Raw genomic sequence first — 19,174 nt, 5'->3', positions numbered from 1 at the left:
ATAGTGAATTAAATTCTTTTAACTAAACTACTTTGTTTTAAAGTGAATTTTAGAAAAGAACTTCGAAGCTGTAGCATCATTTATGTATTTTTCTCAACGTTTTTCAAAATTAATTTTTTAAATAAAAATATTTAGAAAATATTGAAGATTGTTATACTTTCACAAATGTATTAGACATAAAATATTTTTCTTAAGTGAATTTTAATAGAGATCTTCAAAGCTTTAGCTTAAAAGGAATGCAACATTTATTTTTAACTTCTTTCTAAATTGTATTTTATTTTTTAAATTATTTAATTACAATCTTCAGAAATTATTGAAAATATTTTTTCCAACTTTAAAATAAAACATAAATACAACAGCACATTGTGATCCAACTGTAATGAAGCTATGTATATCAGCCAGAAAATATGTATTTTTCATTTATTTATATATTCACAATAGTCAATTATATATGCTTGGTAGTTTCTAAATAAAAGAGCAGTTGCATTTATTATACAGTATGAGATAGACCCAACTCTAAGTAAACATGCTGTGCTGTCTTCACTGCCCAAAAGAATCTTATTATTGTTTAATATGAATTTTAATATTTTTTTATCTATGTAATGTATTGCTCTTTATTTAAGAACAATGTATTGCAATCATCAATGAACTGCAACATTTATTTATGTAGGCGGGTCAAACTTGAATTTTGATTTTGACACAAAGTTTCCCATTAACATGCTGTATTTTAGACATACTTGGTAGTTTAATGTCAGAAATTTTAAGTAATCTTACTAGAAGTAGAAATGTAAAGTAGGGACCCCATCAAGAGAAATTCTCCTCCTCAAAAATGAGTGAAAATCAACAGAAAAAAACTTCAGAAAGACTGAAAAACCGTTGATCCAGATCAGACCTGACAGTTTGTAAACAAAACATTAAGACGTTCTGGAGAGGAAAGGGTTTGAAAAGAACATTCATGTTGTGCAAGGAAGTTGGACACACGATGATCCGCGTATCAAAAGTGAGTCTGTTGTTGAATCGTTAGCCAACCCGGGCAGCGTTGTGTCGTCCTGGCGACCGTTTCCCCGCAGATCATCAACACTGCCGCCTTGTTCTCGCAAAAATATTAATCCTATTAAAACAAGCAGGCGTCAGCGAAAGCTGCTAACTAACGGGCCGCTTTGGATGTGGCCACGGGAATCCTGTGTCCACAAAGTTATAAAGGGAGCTGGAAAACTTGTAAGTTCTAATAAAACGACAGTTTTTATGGGTTATGTGGTAAAACAGAAGCCACAGTATTATTACTGCAGTTTACAAAGCGCTACTATCAGCGTAAAGGATTTGTTTCAAATAGCTGCAACATGCAAGACACACGCAAAGCCTTGGAATTAAAAAAAAAAAGAAGCAAATGTTTGTTTATTTATTTTTTTGTCTTCAAGATCTCACAATGCGTGTTTTATTCCAGGCATTTCATCTACAAAATGGTCAAAATCTCCAAAAAGTTATTCTAAGATTGTTGGAAAAAAAAAAAAGGAATTCAAGGGAGTGCAGAGCAAAAGTACCAGGAACATTTTCAGTATTAAAACTCAAAATTTCCAGATTTTTTCCAGCTGAATCAAGATCTTCTCCCCTTCGAATGTTAAAAGAAATAAAACACTACATGTACATGTAGTGGCATAAACAGTATAAATGTCCTAACATCATCCTTTCTAGGTCAGTTTAAAGCATAAATTTGATTTTTGCCAACAGATCATTGGCTCGAAAAGTGGTTTTTGAGTCATTACAACTGATAATTTAACTACATTTACACAGAAGACGGCTACAGTATTGCACATACCATTGCAATCCCCAAAGTTCACACACACACACACACACCTGCACTCAAAATTATTCTAAATCAATCAGGCAGCTTCTCACACGCTCACTGTTTTGTGCCGGTCCCGTGACACAGTAAACAAAAACATTCCTTGACATTAAAAGGGTGAAAACCAAAAAAAACAAAAAGATCCAGAGAAATATAAACATCTTGTCCACTGACAGGGCGCCGCTGGTGCCTGACCAGTGTTTCCTGTTCCTGAAGAGTCCAGATCCATCCGGTCCTGACGTCAAGCCTCACCTGAGCGAGTCCATGAACATGGAGTCAGAACCGGCGCCCCGCGTTCAGCCGAGGCGAAGCCGTCTGTGTACCTTCGCTTGCCGAGTTTTAAAGTCTGCGTGGGACAGAAGTAGTACTAGCGGTTATTGTAGTAGCAGGAGGAGGAGTGTAGTGGTGGCGGGCCGGAGACGACTCCCTGCGGATCAGTAGGTGGCGCTGGTGGGCTCCCTCCCCGAACTGAAGAGGATGTCAGCCTTGGAGCTCATGATGTAGGTCAGCAGGAGGGAGGAGAGCAGCACGCCGATCCCCACGCCGAGCGTCAGCATCTGCAGGAGAAAGAGCTCAAGTTAAAGGGCCAGAAACTAGCAACATTAGCTAAGCTAATGTTGCCAGTTTGGACTGGACTGCACTGTGTAATCATCCTATTACTGTCATTTTACATAAATGTGTCACCGTCTTCTGTATGACTTAATTCTGTGTGGTGTGGAGGCTGCAGCGCCTCCGACTGGAAGAACGTGAGGAGAGTGGTGCAGACAGCAGAGAGGATCATCGGGGCCTCCCTTTCCTCCATTCAGGACATTTCATCCCAGCACTGCGTGTCCCGAGACCGAAACATCGTAAGTGACCCCTCACACCCCCACCATGGGGGTGTGAGGGGTCCTCACACCCCCATGGTGCCCTCTGGAAAGAGGTTCCGCAGCATCCGGTGCAGGTCCACCTGGTTCCGAAACAGCTTTTTCCCACTTGCCATCAGACTGCTAAACTCTTAACTGGTCTCCACTTCATGCCTTGCACATATACAGAGCTAAATGACTTCTATTTTACTGTCATTCCTGCACTTTATATTTTATATTGTATTTTATTTTATTCTGGAGTAACCTCATAACATTGGAACCTCAAAACATTGTTCTGAGCCGTATGCAACGAAATTTCGTTCTGTATACACCCTGTGCATGCAAAATGACAATAAAATCAGTCTAAGTCTAAATCGACTCATCTCTAATTGTTTTCAGTCGAAGCTAAAGACTAAAGCTAACCATGAGCAGGGTAACCATTTTCTGATCTCTGACTGCGGGGCAAAAGTTTGGATTCATTAAATTTAACCGACACGTTGTGCAAGGAGTCCCTATTTAAAATTCCACCTGAAGTGAGGAGGTGATAGCAGATGAGGGGCCCTGATTTAGTTCGGCCCGATGCTGCGGTGAGCGTGCAGAGACTTGAAATGCCTCCAAGAAATACGATCCGTCTCTGTCACATCTGGACAGATTTATGTTTATTGCATGGAGCTGCATTATTGCTGGTAGTTCAGGTATGTTCTGCTGCAAAACGTCAAGACTCAGATAGAAAGGTTTCAGGTGATTCTGACAGATTTCTGAATGAAAAGGTGATATGAAACAGACTCATACATCCAGGATTCCTACAAAAACCTCTACTGTATAATTTCAGATGTATATGTCTAGATTTTTCTAGAACTTTCCGAATAGAAAACATTAGATGAGTTTCATCGATATGCTCCAGAAAGCTAGCCTCTTTGTCAGCGGCGTTGGACATAAAAATTAGGCTAATATAAAAAATAAAAAAAAGAAACATCTCTTTTCTGGATTTCTTGGGTAAGTATCGATTTATCTGTGCACGGCAAAGTCCAAGCACATTTCAAGCATTTTCAAGGTAAGTTTTCAAACTTTTCCACCACCATGTTTTGGAGATAAAAACAATATAAATTAGCTAAAAAAAGAGAGGTTCAAATCACTATTGTATTACATAATTTATTACTGTTATTTATATGTTTGTGGTAATATTTTACATTCTACAGCAGGGGCAAAATAAACTAAAATAAAACTAAATTTTATGTTTTGAAACATAAAATTTCAAAACATAGGTTGTGTCTCACACAGCCTATTAACTCGAAAATTAAACATTAATTTAACCACAAAAAAACAAAATACTTTGCATAAAGTATAAGCCAATATTTATTTCAGTAATTGACAGAGCTATTAGGATTAATCAATTTTCAAAAATAAAATGTTCTCATTACGTTTTCCCACATTTAGAAAACAGAAATAATTTTGATAATTCTAACTGACCTAAAACAAGAAAAAAGTTTGATTTGACTTAACTTCAAACAGTGATTAAAACAATGTCTGTCTTTTTATTATGTGTATGAATATAATATAATATAATATAATATATATCTGGTTTCAACTGTAAATAATGTTTTCCAAATTTAGGCTTTTAATCAAACGTTAGATTATGCTTTGTTACAAAATATCAAGCACTTTCAAGGACTTTATACAGAAATCGAGCACTTGAAAACACCCAAATAAAATTCAAGCATTTTCAAGGATTTCAAGCACCTGTGGGTTTTGTCAGCAACTTCAAACTCAAAACAGTTTGTGGAAAAAAAACGTGGCAAATCAAAGAAAAAGACATTATCCAATTCACTGTAAACAGAAACCCTTTGATTTTATTATTTAGATGCTGAAATGTGGAAATTCAAATACTTTTAATACTCAATTTTCTTATTTTCCACACTTTTTAAGGCTTGAAAAATGAGAAAATCAAATTCCACAACAATCCATCCAAATAAAATAAAAAATCCAAGATGACAGCATAATTTTTGCGACTGCATCTGAGAAATCTCCTTTAATAAACAGATCAATAAATAATAATGTGTTGTCTTCAATGATTATTTTCATTACTAATATTACTTTATTATTATCATTACTGTTTTTATTTGAAGTAGTACTATTGCTATTTTTCTTGTCAGTAATCAAGGACTTTTATGCATTTATTTACTTTTCTCAATATTATGTGTTTTTTTTCTTTTTTCCTTCCTTTCTCTTTTATAAACCATATCAACAAAAACACAGTTGATTGAAATCTTTGCACTCCAATTATCATTTCAATTTTGTTTAATTTAAATTTCAGGTATTTAAAATAGATTCTGCAAGCTTAAAGACAGCAGTTTTCTTCCAAATTTTTTTAGTAAATTGCACACTTTTGTACATTTTTCATCAGTAACGCAATCAATGACTTTTATGCATTATTTAATTTTTTCCCCTCTTTTTCCAAACAGTCCATACTATGACTAAATGACTGCAATGGACTGTTTATGGATTTCTTTCTGCACATTTTGTTTTGTTTTTGTGTCTTTTCACCTGATTTGTTTACATCACAATAAATAAGTAAATTTTTAAAAATCAATAACTGATTTACCTCCAGGTCGTGGCTGGCCACCAGGAATATGCGTCCTTTGATTTCCTTCCACCTGGACTCTGTCCATGTCGAATACTCGCTGGTGGTGTAGTTCTCCATCAGGAAGGCCGGGGATATGGCTCTGGACCAATGCACCGTGGAGCGGACGCAGAATCCGTCTCGCTCTGTACTGTTAGGGGGCGCTGCTCCCGGAACCCAGAAGTAGTTGTACAACTAAGGGGGGAAGAAGAAGAAGTAGTTTGGAGGAGGTAAATAAATGTGCTGTTATGCTCTTTTAAGAGAAAAAAAACTAAGAAATTACATTGTTACTCCTAAGAACTACAATTTTTTCTTTCTTGTCATTCTAATTTTACTCCAACCTTTAAATTTACTTGATTTTTGCTAAATTATCAGAATTAAGTCGACGTTTGGGAATGAAACCAGCTGTTAATCTCACATGCTTGCTCTCCTTGTCGTCTTCGCTCTCTTTCTGATTCTTGCAGTTTTCCTGCGTCACGTTGACGGCGGTCCCAGTCAGGTTAGCCAACAGGTACTTGACGAGAATAGTCGGTAAGCTGGCCTGCTGCTCCACACTGATGTAGAAGTTCACTGTGTTGTTGTCTGAGAGAAAAGTGTGTTTCAGTCACTAGAAATATCCAAAGTACCTTAACAGAGTGGCTTGGCAAATGACTCATTAACCTCTGAATTTGCACATTTCCTCACATTGCAACCCAAAAAGTTAATTATTTACTAATTTGGTGGCTTTTAAAGGAAAAGGGCTGCACTGGATTTCATTCAGAATCAGAATTCCTTTAAATGTCATTGTGCACAAATAAAAAAAAAAAAAAAATTAAAATCTCGGAGAGACACAGAACTGGGATGTTAAGACCAAGTAAATAAATAAATAAGAAGAAATAAATTAAAAATAATATATATAAAAAAAGGTCTCAACCATTTTCATTCTACCTCACAATTTTTATGGAATCACATTCCTGCCAAAAACCCTGAGGAGCCTATGGAACATTGAAAACGGCACATACCTTTCTGATTGCCATTTACTCACGGGTCCATGAACGCAGCATTTTGTACATCTCTATTGTATATTTATTTTGTAATCTGCCAAATTAGCTTCTGCTATCATCTGGTACAGTGGATCAAATTGTGTTGTTTATGTTTGAGTTGTACACTGTCTGGTTTTAAATAATGTATATTATTATTATTATTATTATTATTAATGTGACGCTGATTCAAAGAAAAGAAGGAGAAGAAGAAGGAGGTAAGGAAACAAAAACTTTGTTAATTTTTTCTTTAATTTTCCTTAATTTCTTATTATTCCTCATCTTCCTCTGATTGCACAGTTGGGCAGTAGCAAGTTAATTTTTTTGAAAAAAAATGTACTTTTACTTTCACTTGAGTCATTTTATTAAGAATTTATTTCTGCTCTTACATGAGTAAAATTTCTGGATTTTCTACCCACTGAATGAAAAACAAAATTTCACCAGACACAGACTTGCAGTTTTTCTTAAAGTTTCCCAAGTTTTTTTTTTATTGAAAGAAACTTATTTGGAAACATTTTCTTTTGCCTGACTTTGTTATCTTTTGTTACTTATATAAATTATTGTCATTTTCATTCTTAAAATACCAAAATTTCCACTTACCAAATATTTTGGTCTGTGTGATGATGTAATTTTTAAATATTAAATGATTGATAATTTGATCAGTTACTCAACACTTTTTACAAAACACTTTTTACTCTTATTTGAGTTCATGTGTTCACAAATAAATTTAAATGACTGTATCAACAAATGTGCAGCTGTGATTGCTTAATAAAACTGCATATCCTCCGGGTTTATAGCAGCAACGTTATGCCATAAAGTTTGCACTACCTTGTGCTGGTCACAGCAAAATACTTATGAAAAAGTTGGTGGTTATAATGAGACAAAACGTGAAAACGATCCAGGGACGTGATTACTTTGTGATGCACTTTGTTCAAGAAGAGAAAAAACATTTATTTTTTGTTTTAAAAAAACAAAAACAAAGCTAACTTACTGAGATGAACAACGTCCTTTAGGCCTACGATCTCTTGGGTCCAGGAGTTATTCGACGATATGAGGAAACTGTACAGCATTCGGCTCACCTGAGACAAAATAACAACATTTCTGATAAATGAGAAAAACCTTCATGGGAATATCTAATATCATTTTATATCAACAAAACTTTTTGTATTCACTTGTGCTTCTACTTGTCAGATACCAGAGTTAGTTTGGCAAAAAAAAAAAAATCTTTCAGAATAAAAATGTTTGTGAAAAAAAAAAAAAAACTAAATATAAAATAAACCTAGAATTTAAAACATGGTGGGCCTTATTTTCATCAGGACTGTTATTTATAATTTGTAGAGCTAAAATGCAAAGCATAGCATTTCTGGCCTTCAATATGTAGAAATAACCACAAAATTAGACTAAAACATATAAAAAAGTTATGTTCACCTTCACGTAAACATGTGAAATGCATTTAATCCACAATTAATAAATCAACTTTCAATGGCAACCTAGTTTTTGTTTTAGATTAATCTTGCTCTTATTTCCTGTAATGATGTTAAACTACGAAAATTTTCATGTGGATAAAGTAAACAGTAAATATGGTGTATGAGTGAATGAATTTACCTTGTACTGCAGTATTGAGTATTTTAAGACATTAATGCAGTTCACAGTCTTACCATGAGTTCGTCTGCTTTAATACTGCTGATCTGCGTTTTCTCTCCCCCAGCCTGAATAAACAAAGCTCGAGCCACCGTGGTCGCCACTTCAGCCAGAGACTGAGAAGAAACAGAAACTAAGATTATAGATGCAGCTCAACCACAACTGATATGAATGGATGAATGGATAAACAGTCAGTGGATGGATAAATGAATGAATGATTGATTGAAAAGAACATATGAAAGAATGAACAACCTTTAAATAATGAACAGCAGTTTAAGGAGAAACCTTAAACTGTTGTTCCACAAGTTACTCAACAAGTTGTTGCTAGGTAACCACCAGTTACTCAGCAGGTTGTTGCTAGGTTACCACCAGTTACTCAGCAGGTTGCTGCTAGGTAACCAAAGAGTGAGTGAGTGAGCTGATTCCAGGAACATTAAGAGGCTGAGCAGCTACAACCTTTCGGTTCTGGATCGGAGTTCAGTGAATATTATAAATATTGAATATTATTGATCACAGGTTTATCATGAGATATTGTTATTGATTTAATGTCCAAGTTGGATGTTTTGTTGAACTACAGTGAACCAATCGTAAATGTTCTGACCTTTGCGGTGTTCGTGACGTGGTTCAGCTGCTCCTCTGGCGTCAGGTTCGGGGGGTACAAGACGTTCAAACTGTCTGCGTTGTCAAACATGCTTTGGAAGTACCTGCGCACAGACACAAATCAGCATCCAACGCCACTAAATCCAGCAGCAGCAACATCCCAATGCTCCAAAAAGAGAGTTCTCCAAATGAAAATAGTCATACTTGTTGGAGAAACTGGAGTTGTAGTCCTCAATAACGACGCCGGGGAACGGCCGGGCTCGCAGGAACCTCTGGAAGGACGAAGGAGGCAGCGGCTGGGTGACGCCGGGTTCCGTCACAGAGACGTTTAAACCTGCAGCGGCTGACTTCAGGTTGGCGATCAGGTTCTTCACCTGAAGAGGATCAACAAAGAGGAATCCAACTTTAATCTCTATATCTACATATTTACTAACAGTAACACTTTATTTGAAGAGTTGTGCATAAGACTGACATGACACCTGTTATGAAATGAAGGAGCCTTCATAGATGTTTATAACTGTTGTCATTAAGTGTCATTCAGTAAATAATTACTCTTATCGTGAAGTTGTACTAAAAGTTGCATTAAAAGGCCATTAAATGTGTCAACTTTGTATTACTCTGTAAATAATTACACTTTTAATGCAAAATTCCATTAACATTTGCATAAAAACTCCATTAAAAGTGTAAACTTTGCATTAAAAGTGTCATTATTTACCAAATCACACTTCATTACAACCATTATAAACATTTATAAAGACTCCTTCATGTTAATAACAGGAGTTATGTCATGTTTATGTCATGTCAGTCTTATGCACACCCCTTCAAATAAAGTGTTACCTTACTTTAAGCAGAGGTGTCTAAACTCTTTGTCACCTGGGCCAAAATCGTCGATTCAAAAGTATTCGCAAGCCAAAAAAAAAAACTAAAACCAAGCAAGTAAAGTAGTCACATTTTTTGTTTATTTGTATTTTGTTTTTGGAAAAGAGATGTTATGCATTTTAGATCCAAAACGTAAAAAAGAATTTTGCTTTTTAAGAAAGGCATCTAGTTTGAAAATGTGAAAATGCAGCATGAAAGTAACCTCTGTGAAACAACAGAGCTGCTGCAGGATGACTCACCGGATGAATCTACCCTCGTCAATAACTATAAATATTAAGTGTGACTCTTTTCTGTCGCTGTCTCTGAGTTTCTCTTCTGCTGTCAGAAAGAATCTCTGGTTCCCATAATGGATTATTAGGGGCAGGGGTAAGAAGAACTAAAGAAAATATGAGGATAAAGTCATAATAATAACCAAATAAAGCTGTAATATAACTCAACCAAAGCTTTTTTCTCTTTAAAAAAAGAAAGAAAATGTGTGTATTTTTATTTGGTGTATGCAAACTTCTGGTTTTATGTAGAACAAACCTCTTCCTGAATGCTGCTGTTCCTCATAGAGACCGGATCCGTGTGGAGCCAGAGGTTGGAGCTGGAATGCAATCCCACCTGGAAAAGACGACTAAATATAATTAACCACTGCAAATATATTCACTTCACTTATTTTATGTACAAAGGAAATAAAGCCACTCAAGTAATATAAAATAAAAGTGTTTTGCTATTTAGCACAGTGTGCAGAATAGATGACATCACGAACAGACAGAAGAAAATGTAAATGGTGAAAAACTATTTGATTATTACAAAAAAAGATTCATTTTGCTATCAGAATAATACAGTTTGCACAAAGCAAATGCTGTGATTCTTAAAAATCTAAAACCCTGAAAGAGCTGCACGATAAAACTATAAAAATATATTAAATATTTAAAATTTATATCTGAATGCACATATTTTTATTTTACATAAGTAAAAGAATTTATGCCAATATTGGCTGGGATTCCCCTAAAAAAGAGATTTTTAAACTCAATTGGATTTTCTGATGACATAAAGGTTAATAATAATAATAATAATAATAATAATAATAAATAATAAACTTAAATAATGTCCATTTTCATTATGAGTTCATATTTTAGTTTAAATGTTATATGCATATCTTATTTATCCAAAGCAGTTGTATGAAGTTTGATCACAATAACCTTCTAATATCTTTACATATCACCTAATACCTCTAGAGAGCAATAAATACTGACAAAAATAATGTTACTTGTTTAATATTGTGATAGATATTGATATCAAATTTCAGATTAATCACGATTAATTGATTACTGAAATAATTTAGTAATCAGTTAATCTTTAACTAGAGAAATAGACTCAAAAAAGGCCATCTGCTGTAAAAAAAATAAAGACTTATTCAGAGCAGTAATTAAGTCAACACTGTACAAAAATAAATACATTTTGCATTCAAGATAAAACACCTTTGTCTATCAACAGGTTTTAGACTAAACTCCTCAAGTCTCCGTTCAGATTTACAGAAGAAATGCTCAGTTGTTGTATCTTATGCAATAAAATGTTCATTTTCTTACTTAAAAAAGGAACTAAATTGTTTATTTGCATCTTTTAATGTGTTTCTAAGATTGTATAAAAAAGGTTTAAATGGTAAAATTAATATCTCTAGATTTTTTTTTCTGATTAATTGATTAATCGTCACAATAATTGAACCATATCACCCAGCACTAAGCACCAATATTGATCTTTTGGAGTTCAAACAAAACATGCAGAATTAGGAACTGGTTTAATTTGTGTCACAATTTATAAAGAAAACCAAAAAACAAGTTTTCCAAAACGCACCTGTCCAATCTCCAACACAGAGTGAACGTTGTCCAGATCTATTGGGAACTGATTTTTCTCCATATCGTAAACCATTTTCGAACTGCCGATGTAGTCAAACGTTTCCTGAGTTTAAAGTAAAATGATGGTTTAAGTGACCAAACATGCAGAAAGTAAATCAAACTTGGTGTTTGTTAAAAAGGGGGAGTGAACAAACCCCGTGGAAGAAAGTGTAGAAGATGGTTCGGTCCAGCTGAGCGTCCTGCGTGGCGTTTCGTAGAGCGTGAGCCGCCGCCAGCAGGGTGATGAGGCCCGAGGCCGCGCTCTCCGCCCCGGGGCCAATCTCAGAGAAAAAGGACCTGCTGTCGAGCTGCAGACACGAAAGAAAAAAAAAATCAGGTGTTTCATTTATTTATTCTCAAACTTATCAGTTAATATGCGGCTATAAACTCCTACATGAAATGATCAAAAATGGAGAAAATCTTCTTGATATGAGGAAAACATAAATGTTTCTGTTTTACATAAATGTGTAGTTCACAATTAAGTGACCAAAAAGTACACACAACATGATTAGATGCTGAAAAAATTTCATTTTACATATTTTCTGCGACGTTTATTTAAAAAATACTCCAAGCTGCTATCAGTTGCATTCTGGGAAATGTAGGACAACTGTAGGACTTTGACTAGCTTGAATCTTAAAAGAATAAATATTTCTTTTAAGATGGTAATTTCTCAACAGTGCAGACAGACGACGATATGGGATACCTCAAAGTTCAATCCTCGAATCCCTCCTATTTAATATTTATTTGAACCTTCAGAGCCACATGAAGACAGTTACAAAGTCGGCCTTCTATCACCTGAAGAACATTTCCAAGATTAGACTGATGTCTCAGCAAGATCTAGAGATCCATGTGTTTATTTTTAGTTGCATTTATTACTGGAACAGTGTCTTCACAGGTCTGCCTAAAAAAATCGATTAGATCCAGAATGCTGCTGCTGGAGTTCTGACTAAAACTAGGAAGATAGGTCACATCACGCAGTTCTACAGTCCCTAACTGGCATCTGCAGAAAATTCTGGCTTCTTCAAGAGAAAAATATACAGAAATGAAGCTGGATCAAGAGTATTTACTAGTTTATGCTTATAGTCATGTGACAGCAGCGGCTTCCCTCACATGAGAATCAGCAGGCAGCTTCAGAAAAAGTAAAAGTCTTTCTTATTGTGTTTGCTTAGACGCTGACAGACACTCACCCTGGCTGATACGATGATCACGCTCTCATTTGCCTTGTGGCCGTTTTGTGTGGTGTTCAAAGGTTTACTAGGGGCCCAAATATTCTGGTCACTCAAAGGATCACACACCATGTCTATCAGGAGAAGCAAGCAAAATAATAGATTAGAAAGCAATAATCACCAATAAAAGCTAATTTATTAAATGTTTTCACCATATCACAGCATTTAGGATGAATAAATAATTCAGAAAGTGCCCAATAAAGTTCAAAACAACCACATATCGGTACTGGAAGAGTACTTAAGTTATTGTTTTGACTTTGCGATGCTGTGAGATTACCAGGCTGACCATTACTCATGCTAAAGCTGATGCTGTTTCTCCTCATGCAGGTGGGTGTGCTGGTGACGGCGGACATGTGGGAGGAAAGCTGCATGGCGCAGAGAGGGTACTGAGGGTCGCTGCCATTCATGGGACGGTTGTGATCCATGTAGCACTGAGAACGGAGAGAAGCAAACACGTTCACTAAACTCTGGGTTTGTGTCCAAAGAAGTAGACAGAAAACACAATTTCTTTGTAGTTTCTCACGCAGAAGGGAAATACGATACAAATCAGACTTTTTCACAGCAATCTAAATGACATTTTTACCCAGAAAAAAATCAGAATCAAGGCACTTCCATACATGGTGCTAAATCTGCAGTCGAAACGGTCACATTTTATCCAAATTTTACGTCACTGATGTGAGACATGCTTCATAATTCTGCACCAGAAGAAGCCAGACTCCATAAATCTGGACATAAACAATGGCTGGAAATTAAAATAATCAAAATTATGAAAGAGGTCTGCATCACTGAATGCATCAGATCATTATCCCACCACTCCTGATTCAGCATTTAAACAGACTTCTCTACAGAAGCTGCAGTCAATGCTTCACAAAAAGCCGCAGCTTAAAGTTGTGCTTTATTTCTATTATCTTTCTTCGTCTTGTTATGATCTTGCAGGAATACTGTCGCCTCCCATTGCTGAATAACTTTGTAAGACTTTGTGTTTTTGCAGTGTCGTAATCCTTACGCTGTTGTCAATGGATCAATTTTAAAGTATTTTTGGTGTAGTTCCTAGTACAAATATCTGAGTATGGTTTAAAGAAGACAAAACTAACCTACAGGTAATTTTTCAGCAAAAATAGAAGCTTCATTTAAGTAAATACTTCCTTAATGTTGATGAAAAATGTCTTGTTCCACTGGCAGTTTATTTCACTTATAACTAATATTTTTCCATCAATATTAAAGAATTATTGACTTAAGTCAAGCTCCAATTTTTGCTGAAAAGTTATTTCTAAGTTATTTTTGTCTTATTTCAAGCATACTAAAATGTTTGCACAAGAAACTAGATCAAAACTATTAAGATTTTGTTGATTTTCACAAACAATTTGTTGCTGTGCAACATCTGCGTCTTTTCTTTATGCTAAAAATCGACTTTGTCATAATTCCTAAAACCTGCCAATAAAAAAACATCTTCACATCAATTTCACGTGTTTCTAACCTGTTAATAACCGATTTATACTTTCATGTCACTAAACAGTGAAAAATATTAAAGGTCAAAGTCATTTTGTGCAGCAACATTAGAACAGCTATGAACTGAATAAAAAACAAGCTATTTGTTGGAGTCTTTACCTGCCGTATGAGCTGTGTGTCATTGTCGTCTTTCATAGAAAAGATGGGAAAGTCAAACTCCTCATAGGATAAACCGTTGCCGAGGGGATTCCACTTTGTGGTGTTGCAGTGGGCCAGACCTGGACCGTAGTTCTCTGAGTACACACCTGAGGGGGAGAGCGGGAAAAGTGAATAAAAATCATCCAGATTATCCTAATTGTGTCTGCATCTGGTGAGTTTTTGGTTAAAACATGTTTGTTTTTCATGCAGTGGGTAGAAAATCCAGAAATTTTATTCAAGCAAGAGTACAAACACTTCATAATAAAATTACTCAAACGAAAGTAAAAAGCACAGCGTAGTAAAAGTTCTACTAAAAGTGCATTATTTCAAAAAGGTTTCTCAAGTAAATGTAACTAGTTACTACACAACTCTGCGAAAGAGTAATGTCTTAATCTTAACTTACATTAAGTAAAGCACTGGAACTCCATCTTTTCTGACCTTTTGCAACAAAAAACAAAATAATCCCAAGAACTCAACCTAAAGTATTCGGTTTTACTTAAGTACTGGTATTGACGCTTTGCCCTCTCTGTTTCCATGGCAACACGTCTGACCCACCTGTGTTCTCGTTGGGACAGCGAGTGTGAGGGGAGAAGCCATCCGGCGGGTTGGAGGTGGGCTCCACCACGGCGACGCCGGCCACCCTGCTGGAGCCGTTCTTCAGCTTCATCATGACGGATCTGACAGGCGACAATTCACACAATTTAGGAACTAAATTATATATATACAGGGTGTGTCTCGTTCATTTTTACTCCTAAAAACATGTTTGGAAATGTTTTTTTATTGCAAAGTTTCCTAACTAAGTTCACTAAAATTTGTTCTGGAGTAGAACTACTGGATGTTTGCGGTCGTATTTACTATAAAACTGAATTAACGTGGCGAACATGGTTGATAAAAGACTTTGTGTTTTACCTTTGACTTTTATTGTTTTTTTTAGTATACGTAAGATTATTTTGGTAACACTTTATTTGAAGGGGTGTGCATAAGATTGACATGACACCGTCATACACATGAAGGAGTTTTCATGAATGTTTATTAATGTTATTTGGTAAATAATGACACTATTAATTTACTTTTAATGCCAGATTTAATGCAACTTTGCATTAAAATGTCATTATTCACACAATAACGCAAAGTTGACACGATTAATAAACTTTTAATTAGACCTGTCACAATAACACATTTTGCAGGTTGATAAACTGTCTCGAAATTAAATTTTCAGGCAACGTAATGGCAAAATAATGCAAAGAAATATTCTCAAAAATCAATAAACTTTAAATTCTAATGAACATTTAATGCTGGAAAACATTTTAAATATCCAAAATAAATAAATAAAATAACAGAAACAAAAAATAACATGAATTATGAAGTCTTTGTAAACAACATTATCCTTTGGAAAAAATGACTAATTGAGACCAAAACACCAGACTGAAGATTTTTATCATTCAGGTTTTGTAGAAAAGAGTAGAAAGAGAGAAAAGCAATAAATCATTCAAATGGAAATTATTGAGCTTGTTTTAATTTATCATACAATTAACTGATTTATTGCTTACTGTGTCATTACTTTTAATGTAACTTTGCATTAAAAGCAGTCATGTCACTTCACGACAAAAGTCATAAACATTCATGAAGACTCCTTCATGTTTATGACTGTGTCATGACAATTTCTTTTATAAATGTTTTTAAAGCTCCAATCTTGAACTGGAAAACCAAGTTTGCACTATTTTGTAATAAATGTAGTTTAAATAATGAATCATTTTCATACACAGACAAATAGTCTACATTTTACTAAACTTCTGACCTCTGGCGATGGGTCACCGGCGAACCGTACCTGGTAAAGAGTGAAGACTCCATGATGACCATGTAAGGAGGATTGCGGCCATTTCGAAGCACAAAGTCCAGGTTTTCTTCTGACTCAAGTACATGGAGCACTCCAACATCGCCTGACAAAGATGCTAAACGGGCAGAACTAAATATTAGTAACAGCAATAAAACAAAAACACAACAATAAACGTCCTGAAAACTGTCTTCAATTATATCAAATAATTTACTATAAAGATCAATAAAATGCATTGATTCTGGGGATGTTTGTGTCACAGAAAGAACAGTTTGTCAGATTATGATCCTTGAATATTTATATCACAGGAAGGCGTGTTTTACTATGACCTTTAATCTTTACAGCGCTCCTTCTATCAACAACAGTCACATGGAAGAAACTGAAATAGCAGTGATTACCTCCATAATTGCTGGCACACATCATAAAGATGTTGGCAAAACACTTCAAATAAAATGCAACAACTTTATGTGGTGGAAAAATAAATTTGCATATATTTTGAATGTCAGAAGCAGCTAAAGCAGCATATATGTGCCGCTATACTCACACTGGCAGCCTATTTGATGGGTTGAATTAAGAAGTCGCACACATGGCACAGTGTAGTTGAGCTTGACGTAAATTTTGTTTTCCACTGAATTACAATTGATACCTGCAAAGAGAAATAACACAAAGTGATCATCAGAAAGCCCTAAAATTAAGTTTACATTTATATGTATTATAGAAGAGTATTTTCATAAGTTTTTTTAATATTTAACACAGATAATTCACCTTTTCAGACATCATCAGTGAAATAACCAGTTGTGCAAAATGTATAGACCATGCTCCATTATACATTTGCTAAAATGTCATTCTTTTACTAAAATGATCAAAATTAAAGATACAAAACTTCAATATAAATTTCTGGCAGATTTTGCTTTAAATATGGAGCCAGAATCAACATCTGGATGCAAAGATGGATGAATATTTTCAACAATAAGTGAGGAATAACATCTGGAATTACAAATACTTTTTTATGATTTATTCACACTTATTCATTTCTAGGAAATACTTTGAATTGCTGCTTTCCAGGCTGAATGGGATCTCTAACAGAATATAGCTACATCATGAATTTGTCTTATTTTTTGCTTTTTTGGAATTGCAACTAAATTAAGAGTACAATAACACCTTACTTCCCCCCTTTTATCCCTCAAAACAATTAAACAGATAAATCCACATTAGCTTTGTTAACTCCTTTTAAAGAAAAAGCTTCAAAACTACATGCCGTCCTAAAATTATTTACTATATTTATTTACATTTAAGATGACATCTGTCCAGATATAAATCCATTTTGCATCATAGCAACAAAATAAAATATCCCTTTAAAATCTACAGTAGATTTTTACTAATAAAAATTGTCCTTAAGAACTCAAGATTAAAGGAATCTTGATAATACATTGCAAAGTCAGATCAGAAATGTATATTATACTATTTCTCCATTAATAACAAGGTGCATTCATTTAGTAGACGTAAAAATGCATAATAACATCCATACCTCAGATAAAAGTTTAAACAAAGTTTATATACTTAAAATTAAAGAGGCAGTAAAATAACTTTTGCTCAAAATGTAGTAATTTTATTATTATTATTTTACATCTTCTAAATTGAAAATATAACCGGAGTACATTCTGAAAAAAGGGAATAAATACCTGGTTCAAAAAACTATACTCTTTGACTCTCTAAAAGTGATGTTTGTATTTTAAAATAAAAAGGGGGAAATACAGTAAGTTTAGTTTGATATCGTGGAAGTGAATCTCCGCGGAAAATCACGAGCAGTCACGCTGATGCCAAGTCACTACGACGCCGAAGTTCGCTTCTGATTCGGCGTTTCACTAAAGGGTTTTTCTCTTTGAAATACTATTGTTCAAAATATATTTATAAAAGATCACAAAATGGTCAAACCTGGACTGAATTATTTTAAACTGTATATAGTTTAAAATAATTCAAAATAGTCTGTTTTGCTAGCAATGCCAAGAAGAACCAGCATTTAATGTTTAAAAAAAATATGCAAGATTTTGTGTTTACAATGCAGAACTTTTCAGCGAAGAAATTCCATTTTTAAATAATTTAATTAAAGTAGTCGCAAAAGCGGACGTGTTTTTTTTTTTTAAATTTACTTTTACATGTCTTCATGTTAATAATGACACGAATACATGTTTTAAATAACATGTATTCAGTACAATCCAGATTTTACGAATCTAAGTACTTTATTTAAGATTCAAACATCACAAACTGTGTGTAAATAAATGTTTTCTGGACTAACCTCGATCAAAGGCCCTTTGAGCTTCCATAAACAGATTTAAAATGTTTCCCAGCTCACAAACGGTACGGTCCTCGCCGGAATGTGACTGTTTACTGCAGAATTACATAAATCCGGTATAAATATCCTACGTAATTTAGGATTTTGAGTTAGAGCCAGCTGGAAGGTGGTTCAGATTTCTTAAGAACGGTCAAACAGCCTCTTGCCGGTGTGCCAAAACAAAAGCTGACTTCAGCGTTGTTTCTGACTGGCTTAAAAGTCATCTCTGACCTTTGACAAGACAAAATACGGTCGTTTTTCAGTCTTATGTGAACGCAAATGTACTAAAATTACCCCCATTCCAGACCGCAATTCCTAAACTTGCACAAAACGAATATTTAAAAGACAAACAGTGCAGCTGTTGCTACGGCTAACTAGCCTAGCATCCAGCTAGCTACGGCACAAGGAAATCTACCAAGCTAATCTAATAAAAGAGAAACATACTTCGGCTAATGCTAGACATAAAGCGCCACAGGCTCGACAGTCTAATAATTCAACTTACCAGCGACAAACAGACATAATGCCAAATATACAATCCATTTGTTCGACAACAAATCCATCTTCCTGGTTTGAAAGGCAGAAAAACACAACAGGAAGTGAAGATTTGGGAAACACCCGGGTTCCGGTTTTTTGGTTCCGCTTCCCTTAAGAAACACCAATACGTAGACGTCGTTACGCCATCTTGAAAGTGGCACTGGAGCGCGTATTCATGTCTGTGAGGAACACGGACTCCATAGAAGGTACTGAAACTGATTCTTTTATCAGGATTTGTTCCCTTTACTTCGGAAAACGTATAAATAAACTGAAC

General features: G+C 34.9%; 1 protein-coding gene across 3 annotated transcripts; it reads right to left on the bottom strand.

Moving 5' to 3' along the window:
- Positions 1–406: 406 nt before the first annotated feature.
- ncstn (nicastrin) lies at positions 407–18,974 on the bottom strand. 3 transcript variants are annotated; one of them, XM_023335542.1, is made up of 17 exons: positions 18,869–18,974; positions 16,579–16,680; positions 16,029–16,152; positions 14,756–14,877; positions 14,162–14,307; positions 12,831–12,984; positions 12,515–12,627; positions 11,483–11,635; positions 11,287–11,391; positions 9,973–10,050; positions 8,773–8,942; positions 8,570–8,672; positions 7,986–8,084; positions 7,319–7,406; positions 5,727–5,890; positions 5,291–5,503; positions 407–2,400 (listed from the first exon to the last, which is right to left on the bottom strand). In XM_023335542.1, the coding sequence occupies exons 1-17, from the start codon at positions 18,924–18,926 to the stop codon at positions 2,278–2,280; spliced, it is 2,115 nt and encodes a 704-aa protein (XP_023191310.1). In that variant the 5' UTR covers positions 18,927–18,974; the 3' UTR covers positions 407–2,277. The 3 variants fall into 3 exon arrangements, with proteins under 3 accessions (XP_023191310.1, XP_023191312.1, XP_023191311.1); XM_023335544.1 differs by having other exon boundaries at positions 408–2,400; positions 12,846–12,984; XM_023335543.1 differs by having other exon boundaries at positions 414–2,400; positions 12,840–12,984.
- Between the last annotated feature and the right edge of the window lie 200 nt (positions 18,975–19,174).

This window comes from Xiphophorus maculatus, chromosome 6 (genome assembly GCF_002775205.1).
Source record: "Xiphophorus maculatus strain JP 163 A chromosome 6, X_maculatus-5.0-male, whole genome shotgun sequence".
NCBI classification, from domain to species: domain Eukaryota; kingdom Metazoa; phylum Chordata; class Actinopteri; order Cyprinodontiformes; family Poeciliidae; genus Xiphophorus; species Xiphophorus maculatus.
Note: the sequence above shows the minus strand (reverse complement) of the source record. Positions and strands in the feature narration are given on the sequence as shown.